Source organism: Mytilus trossulus, chromosome 2, assembly GCF_036588685.1.
Source record: "Mytilus trossulus isolate FHL-02 chromosome 2, PNRI_Mtr1.1.1.hap1, whole genome shotgun sequence".
In the NCBI taxonomy this organism is placed as follows: Eukaryota; Metazoa; Mollusca; class Bivalvia; order Mytilida; family Mytilidae; genus Mytilus; species Mytilus trossulus.
The window spans coordinates 33,610,841-33,620,213 of record NC_086374.1 but is presented as its reverse complement, the minus strand read 5'-3'; the positions used below and the strand labels follow the sequence as shown (position 1 = coordinate 33,620,213).

Below are 9,373 nucleotides of genomic sequence, written 5' to 3'. Positions count from 1 at the left end.
CGAAAACTAACGGCCTTATTTATATAAAAAAGCTCAGTTTATGACGAGTTCCCCATGCATACCAAGGAGTTTTGGAGATCTCATTTGCCAAATCCTTGCCAATACGTACCGTAACCTCGGTTCATTGTTCACAATTAAAGTCACTGCAAAGGTATTTTTCCGATAATTTTCAGACTGTAAACAGAGTTCCGTATCAATTATGGTGCGCAGCAGAGATGAACATATACAGTGAAATCAATAAATCAAAGCCTTTTTCTTAATGTAAAGTAAATAAACTCAATAGTGCCAGGATTTAAATATTGTATTTGCGCCAGACGCGTGATTCATCTACAAAAGACTCATCAGTGACGCTCCGATTGAAAAAAGTTAAAAAGGCAAAATAAAGTACGAAGTTAAAGAGCATTGAAGAACAAACGTTTCTAAAAACTCTGCCAAACAAATACAGTTGAGGTAATCTATATTCCTGAGGTAGACAATCCTTTGTATTTCAAACAGTTTTATAAATAGTTTATAATTTATAATTATGACCATCTCAATGATAATTCATGTCAACGCAGAAGTACTGACTAAAAAAAGATGTATATAGATATAGGAAGATGTGGTGTGAGTGCCAATGAGACAACTCTCCATCCAAATAACAATTTAAAAATTAAACCATTATAGGTTAAAGTACGGCCTTCAACACGGAGCCTTGGCTCACACCGAACAACAAGCTATAAAGGGCCCCAAAATTACTAGTGTAAAACCATTCAAACGGGAAAACCAACGGTCTAATCTATATAAACAAAACGAGAAACGAGAAACACGTATATATTACATAAACAAACGACAACTACTGTACATCAGATTCCTGACTTAGGTCAGGTGCAAACATTTGCAGCGGGATTAAACGTTTTAATGGGCCCAAACCTTCTCCCTTTTTCTGAAACAATAGCATAACATCACAACATAGAAAAACATACGATAAAATATCAATTGGCAGACTTAACTCAATCAAAAAACGTAGGATTACACAATGAACGAATAAATTTGATCTGCGATATCTGAATACAAATGCACAGTTAATTAAATATTAGAGACACACATTCATGACCAAAAGGCTAACAAACAAATTCAAACACACTGAGAAATATTTAACCAATCAATGTTCACTTTAGAAAAAAACCCGGTTTTTTATAATCTTGAAGTTTATACAAATGTTGTAAGAATAAGTGAAAAATTGAAGATATTACAAATAATCAAAGCTGGTATACAGCCAAGATCCACTGGATTCCTTAAACTTAAAGAAAATGATAAAGAGACCAATAATGATCTAATATAATTTATATTCAACCGGAGAGTGAATAATGAAGTAATTTATGGCTTGCAAGTTAAGAGCGTGCAGTAGACAATATCTGTATACGTGTATTCTACCAGTTGACTATCTTTTTCATAAGCTACACATATATATGAAATACTATTGTAAAGTTTTGCGTTGATGTCCAGATCTAGGCCACTATAAGTTATTGGAACTGATTCATGACTTGATGCACAAATTGTGGATATTTTACAGCTAGACCCTATAGGGTCTCGGTCTCTAAAAACATTGGTCAAATCCATATTCAATTCACGCATAAATACTTCTGATTAATTTGCTTTATTTAGTTGCTCGAAGGCTCACATATGAATAACTTCATGCGGAATTTTCGATTTTATCAGGAAACAAACCATGGATAGATGTGAGGGTTATGTACAAGTACAACTATAGTCAAGGGTCAAATGATTTACATTTGAATTACTGACGTTCGTTTGAATAGATTTAAGAAGATGTGGCATGAATGCCAATGAGACAACTCTGCGTCCAAGTCATAACTTATAAAAGTAAACCATTATAGGTCTTCAACACAGAACCGTGGCTCACACCGAACAGCAAGCTATAAAGGGCCCCCCCAAAAATACAAGCGTAATACTATTCAAACGGGAAAACCAACGGTCTAGCAAATCTGTATAGAAACGAGAAACGAGAAACACTTATGAACCACACACGACAACTACTATAAATCAGATTCCAGAGTAGTGCTGATTGAGCTTTCGTTGTGACACTGACAAACGTGTCAGCAGTACGCATACTTTTAAGTTGCTAACCTTCTCTGGCATTGGCAGATGGAGAGTTTTCTCATCGGCAAGCATAAGATGGTTTCAGTTGAAACAAACATAAACAAATTAATCTAATAATTTATAGTCTTTTTAAACATTTTTCTGTACTTGTTATACACCTTTTGACAAGACAAAACCCCAGGTATACATAACATAAAATATGTTAACGACGACAAATGGTTACATAATTAATGTAATGCATATTGACATTACATGCATGTACATATTGTATGTATTTACATGTAGTGCGTTATAGGAGACTCTAAGGTTAAGATGGTAACATAACCTCGTAAATGATATAACCGTATTTATAACATATTTTATGCTTTGATATTTTTACACACATTCATGTATGTTTTATTGCGAGCTGTATCAATTCTTATAATTTTTGCATAAAAACAATTAGTGGTGGTCAATAGAAATGCGGTGAATATTTCGCTTAGTGGCGAATATTTGATATTTTAGAGTTAGGGGAGCGGTAGAAGATATTTCAGAAAGTATATTGATGTTCAACTGTTGCTTAAGATGGTTTATTTATTTGCAATATGTTTTGCACTATTTATTCATGCGATGTCTCGGGCAGAACAATCGCTTTCTTTCTGTCTCGCACAATATCCCTTGTTTTCAGCTCTTACCAGACCAAATACCCTCCTTTCCCCTATCAACTGTCTTTTGCTTCAATGTAAAATTACAAAGCTCGATCTTCATGGATATTAATATAACACAAATTCTCATAAGAAGTCAGCATTTTGAATTACAAAGGTATTTGGCATTATTATCATAATGTTTACACTTCAACTCCTGGGGGATAAATATGATATAGGAAAGCAAGGTTTATCAAGTTCATTTGGGATGATTATTCGCATGATTCAAATATAATTTTGGTTTGATGACGTTGTTGTTGATTCGAGATTTAAGAAAGATGTGTTAGTAATTTAGGGACTATTGAAATTAACACATGTTTGATCCATTCACGCAGATAACATAATCAAAAGTATTATAAGTTCATTTTAAAACAAGCAAAATTCCAAAAACGTTAACCAATTGAAGCAGTATTATCTATTCGTTGACATCGTCGACATTTACATTAAAATACGGATTACTGATCTTAACGGGAGTTTAAAGCATTGTCATCTCCTACCAATATTAAGTTTGGTACCATATTTTTGAAAGCCAGTTAATGGAAAACCACTGGTCAGTGTTACATCAATTTTAACATTACTATAGTATGAAATTCGGAATCCAACTTGGATGTCCAGCATGATTATTTCAAATTTGCTATTTGGATACACGCTCATCTTTTCACAAAGTATGTATATTTCTATTGGTTGTTTAAGTGTTTATTATGAATACTTCCAAATGCAATTCCACTTACCGGCAAAATTGTGAAGCTATATACAGTCTGGAATTAAAATTGTAGGCAGGATTTTATATGTTTATTGTATGAAAAAAATTCTTCAAATATGAAAATAAGAAGAACTGATACAATTAATTGCCAATGAGGTAACTCTTCGCCAGACACGGAATGACATAGATGTTAACGACTATGGCCGGTCATCGTACGGCCTTCAAATTTGTTCGGTGCTCTAAATCAATTATTTTCACAGATTGTAGTTTTTCCGTTCAATAAGCATACGAAACTGAACTACCTGACTATATACGCTACGTCCTGCGCAAGCGTCCCTCGTTTTGTAAGGACTAATATCTATAATACTAAAATTACGAAGTCCAATTTGTCAGCCGTCATCACGTGAAAACGATGAATCAAAGAATTCAACTTTATATATAACTAATATAGTACAACGCTGTTGATTAAAAATTACACCACTCCAGACCCTTTTGTTTTCAACATAATTAATATTGCCAGTAATTAAGAAGTTCCGGGTCGAATCCGATACCGATACCAATAGTATATTCACCTTTTACCTATTACCTTATCTGTACGTTCCGCATCTGACAGGCGCACCACCAAACGCTGTATTTAGGATTTAGCTATATACACGGGTCGTAATCACAGGGTTGACACTACTAAATTCAATCATTGTCACATTGTTCCCGATTGTAATATTTTAATCAGTATGACTTTCTAAGATGACAATACGAATAATAAAAATCTGGACTTAAAATAAGGCGTAAAGGTACAGCATGTACAGTTTTCAATTTGTTAGCCGGAATGACGCAAAACAGCGAATCAAAGAATTCAACTTTATTTATAACTCATAAAGGACAATGCTGTTGATTAAAAAATACTCCTTTCCAGGCCCTTTTGTTTTCCAAATAAAATTAATTATACCAATAATTGATAAGTTCCAGGTCGACGGGTTCAAACAGAAAGATGTTGAAAGCAGAGAAAACTGTGCATCTAATAATCGGCATTACTTTATCAGATGACAATACCAATATTAAAATAAGGCTTACGCATAGTTATATTCTTTAATTCAGTCATAGACCCGCGATATAACGGGTGTGTTCTAGTATATAAATTGAAAAAGACGATTATTTAAAACTAAGGATTTATAACTAACATATTATACGCCTTGTAAAACAAACAAACATACTCATGCAAAAGAATTTCGAAATACAAATGTTCAGACTGAATGGAATGTAGTTTTCGGCGATGTTTTCTGAAATTGAAAAAATGGAGGCCATCTATTACTGCGTTTCAGTCTTGAAACGCATTTAAAGTCGATTCACATACACGAAAATATTAGATAGGGTCAAATAATTGTGGAGTTATATCTTATATATTTTCTAAATTAATAGTAACCAGGTTCCTTTTTATAAACAAAAATTGCTAAGAGTCCCTAGACTGTTTCATAAAGAAACATGTTTATCATTCATTTGAACTATATACTTCGTCTGAAATTTAGCCCAACTATGTCAGATAGATATGAATATATACATTTTAGACGTATATCATAATATTTGAAATCAGTGTTTTTTTTTTTTGTTTTTTTTTTATGTTACCACAAGCATAATTGTATGCTTAATTTACAAGAAAGATTTACATATTATTTATTTTCCCTAGCTTGTATAAACGCCAAACCGCCTGGGTTAAAGTTACCTTCGAAGAAATCTGTGACGCAGGTATTACTCATAGGGCAGATGAGAAGTGGTACGTCGTTTACTGGAGAACTTTTCAACCAACATCCTGAGGCATTTTATATGTTCGAACCCCTACGTGGTCTTCTACAGGCAAATATAACAGATAAACAATCTCTTATGAGGTAACATTAGTTATGGTATTGTAGATTTCTTTAGATTATTATACTAGTAATCAACTTAAAAGCAAAGTAGTGAACAACACTAGAAATAATTGCTTGGCTCAATCTGTGTGCAGTTTTGTATTACATGTATACGCAGTATTTAGATGGCTACTTTCAATTAAATATGCAATTCGTCACTATCCAAAATAGGTTGATAAAGATTTTTAGGGGACGCTACATTATGAGTCTTTTCATCTAAACTTACTCTACGATTTTAATCGAAAAATCAACTGCTTCTTGATACATTCTGTTTATCAGTAGTTCTTTGAATGTAAGGACAATGTTATAACAAAGTTGTTCCTTTCCTCATTAGTCTCAACACTATTCAAAGGAACCAAATGATAGTGAATTGGTCCATTGATGAGGTTTCTTATGACATATCTAGGATAAAGTATAACACTGTAACCAATATGACAGTCGGTCGTTACTCTGGTCACTTTCCTAAGGCCAAATTTTGAAAAAAAACCTTGTGTACCACCCTGAAAAATGCAGATTGTAACTTGACTTTCACTTGATAATACAAGATAACCGTCACTCTAGAACAGTTTAATGTATAACCGTATATGGAAGACAAAGAAATAGCTTTAAAACATCAGGTTGGGAACAACTAATACACAAACTCGGTGATTATAAATATGTTAATCATTTTAACACATATTTGACAATAACTAGCCACACTGATCTGTGTCCACACTTGTTTATAGTATGAAAAACTAAATCATTGTTTGGAACCTCTTTGCTATGGCTTTTAATTTTTCAGGAATATTTATCATGTTCATTTAGTTGGGTAGCCAGTATCTTAAACATAAAATAGAAGATGTGGTATAATTGCCAATGAGACTACTCTTCAAAAGAGCTCAACTGACACATAAATTCACAACTATAGGTTACCGTGCGGCCTTCAACAATGAGCAAAGTCCATACCACATAGTCAGCTATAAAAGGCCCCACTATGGCAAAGGTAAAACGATCATAACGAGAAACTATGTACCATTATACACGTCTACTTGAACCCGTAAAACAAATAAAAGAAATGACAAATATGTAACCAAAAAAACAAACGACAACCACTAAATTACAGGCTCATGACTTGTTACAGGCATTTTCATTCAGAATATTGCAGGGTTAAGTTCTCTAAAGTTGAGATAATTTTGTGTTCGCAATAATATCTTGCATTTTGCATTTTCACTTCAAAATGTTCAATATTTTCATTATGTTTGAATATTCAACAAGGTTGTTATATATTTACCTAGTTTGTTTCGTGTAGTTCACATATGTGTAACAAAATTAGAATTTTACCCTAAGAGATCAAGATTGACCGAACCATTGCATTAATCATATACTCGGCCATATAAATTAGGTAAATATTTTTTTTCTTATTCTATGCATCAGAAGAATATCAGAAATATAGATACAGAATAATGCACCGAGCTTGTCCATTAACAACTATATTTTTCACTTGTTTTTTTCTTCATAAGTTTGGTTTGGTTTTGACCAAAAAAAATTCTCAATTGTTATCATCATAAAGTAAAAAAAAAAATGAAGAATTCCAAAAACAAATCTCTCTTAATATGCAGTTTGTTCCACCTAACATATTGTTTATCTCACTACAAGTTCTCTTTCTATTTTGCAGATTAGTGAAGGGATTTCCTCTTGAAGAAGGCGTGTCAAACATAATGAAGGGCATCCTAGAATGTGATTTTTCTCAAATTTCTTCGAACATACTCAAAAACGATTTTATGCTTCGCTCAAGACAGACTTCTGAGTTTTATACATGCTTCAGAAAAAATGAACCATCAACAGAAACATTCCAAAAATGTTTGAAATTACTGACAAACAGATGTAAACAATCTTCACTTCGAGTTGTTAAAACAATTAGAATGACAACTGAGTTAGCTAGTACACTACTGTCATCTTTACCGAATTTGAAAATAGTATATCTGGTCAGAGACCCGAGGGCAATAATCCAATCTAGAATTATGCTTAATCTCGTTGATGAACACGATTTAAAGAATGAATCTACCGAACTGTGTAACAGAATGGATAAAGACATGCATTTCATCGAAAAATCAACGACAAAAAACAGGATAAAAATTGTGCGATATGAAAAATTTGCAATACATAAAGTATCGGAGGCAAAGGATTTGTTTAAATTTGTTGGTAGTGAATTGCATACTGGTATTGTAAAATGGATGAAACAAAACTCTGTTAAATCTACAAATTTTAACCCATATTCCACGTCGAGAAACTCTACGGAATCCGTAGGTCGTTGGCTAAAGCAAATAAAACGTGAAACTGCCAAAAAGGTTGACGAATCTTGTGTAAACTTATACAAAGTCTTTGGCTATACAGAATTCGATTATCTGATAGAGAAGTAAAATGATATATATATTAATGATTTGATTTATTTTTCAAAATATCTATTCAAATAATTGGTGTCGTCGCTCTTGTTTAAACTTGATACATGAATAATAATGTGCCTGTAAAAAAAAATTGTAGATATTTTTATTTTCCTATAATTGTTGATTTTCCTTTTTTTTTTGGCGTTGATAAGCTTGTGGTAGCATCTCACGATGTTTAATTATTACAGCTATTCCCGTGTATTTCGTTACGTTTTGGATTTCAATGAAAGTAATCTATGTTTAATTTACAGTTACTGATAAATCATGCAGTAAGTCATTGATTTGGTTACCACAAATAAGTTAAAATCTTTACTGAATTCTTCCATAGATATAATAAACCTATATTCTGGCATTATTAAAGAAGACGACACCAAATTTTAGGATTTATGGTGAACTTGGTATTTATCCCATGTCTTTATATATACAGCTGCGTATGGTTAATTTTTGGTCAAAAATGGTAAATGGGGATGATAACAGGATTGCTAAAATACTATACAAATACATGTTCTTGAAAAATTCGGATAACCAATTTAGGTCAGATTGGTTGAAATACATTAAAGATATATAAGATAAATGTGGATACAGCAATATATGGTTGTCACAAGGAAATTTTAATTCTAAGTGGTTAGGTATAAGTTTAAAACAAAAGTTATTTAATCAGTTTCAACAGAAATGGAGAGCTGATATTGACTGTTCGCCAAAAGGTTTAGCCTACAAATTGCATAAACAAAATTTTGAATTTGAGGAATATCTGAATATTTTAAATGATAAAGATAGAATAACATATTGTAGATTTCGTACGGGTAACTATAAGTTACCCATCGAAACTGGTAGATGGAATAAGATTGAGCGAAACCTTAGATATTGTAACTTATGTCATTGTAACGAGATTGGTGATGAATTTCATTACACTTTGCAGTGTAGTTCTTTGGCAAATTTTCGAGCACAATATTTGGATACTTTTTTCTTGCACAGATGTAACATACTAAAATTTGAAAAAAAACTATTTCAGTTAAAAATTAAAAATAAGTTGAAAAAGCTGTGCAAATTTATCAGGGTTATAACTTTTCAAGTGAGTCTTCCTGGTTAATCATCAATCTTCTTTACTATAATACTGTTTATTTTTATTGTATTTGATATTTTCATCTCATCTTGTCATGTGTGTTTGCGTTATGTTATATGACGTCTGTTGAACTTCTTTGTACCATTGTATCTTTATGGTGTTTCAGAAATAAAGAATCTTGAATCTTGAATCTTGGCATTGCACATGGGCATGTTTTTCTCATATCGTTAATGACGTCTTAATCCTAAAGCTTGGTGTTCAATGGTTGTCGTTGGTTCACTAATTGTCTGTCATATTTGTTTCTCGAAAACTGTTTGGTTACCTATTAAGCCGGTGTTTTTCTCATTTGAATTATTTTATATTTTTAATGCCGGTGTCTTGTATAGCCGATATTACGGTATGGACTTTTCTTATCGTTGAAGGCCATACAGTCATTCATGATTGTTGCTTACATCCACTTCATTTGAATTACAATATAACAAATGGCAAAGAACTATTTAATTGGT

At 32.4% G+C, this 9,373-nt stretch overlaps 1 protein-coding gene across 1 annotated transcript; it reads left to right on the top strand.

Annotated features, from left to right (window-relative positions):
• Positions 1-3,077: 3,077 nt before the first annotated feature.
• Positions 3,078-9,057, top strand: LOC134707055 (carbohydrate sulfotransferase 1-like). The gene is made up of 3 exons (XM_063566539.1): positions 3,078-3,445; positions 5,165-5,363; positions 7,036-9,057. The coding sequence occupies exons 1-3, from the start codon at positions 3,388-3,390 to the stop codon at positions 7,778-7,780; spliced, it is 1,002 nt and encodes a 333-aa protein (XP_063422609.1). The 5' UTR covers positions 3,078-3,387; the 3' UTR covers positions 7,781-9,057.
• Positions 9,058-9,373: the final 316 nt, after the last annotated feature.

Excerpts from the sequence above, each read along its gene's own strand:
- LOC134707055 (XM_063566539.1), top strand. The coding sequence starts at position 3,388 with ATGTCCAGCATGATTATTTCAAATTTGCTATTTGGATACACGCTCATC. Across the intron at positions 3,446-5,164 it reads CACGCTCATCTTTTCACAAA|CTTGTATAAACGCCAAACCG; the intron begins GTATGTATATTT and ends TATTTTCCCTAG. Across the intron at positions 5,364-7,035 it reads GATAAACAATCTCTTATGAG|ATTAGTGAAGGGATTTCCTC; the intron begins GTAACATTAGTT and ends TCTATTTTGCAG.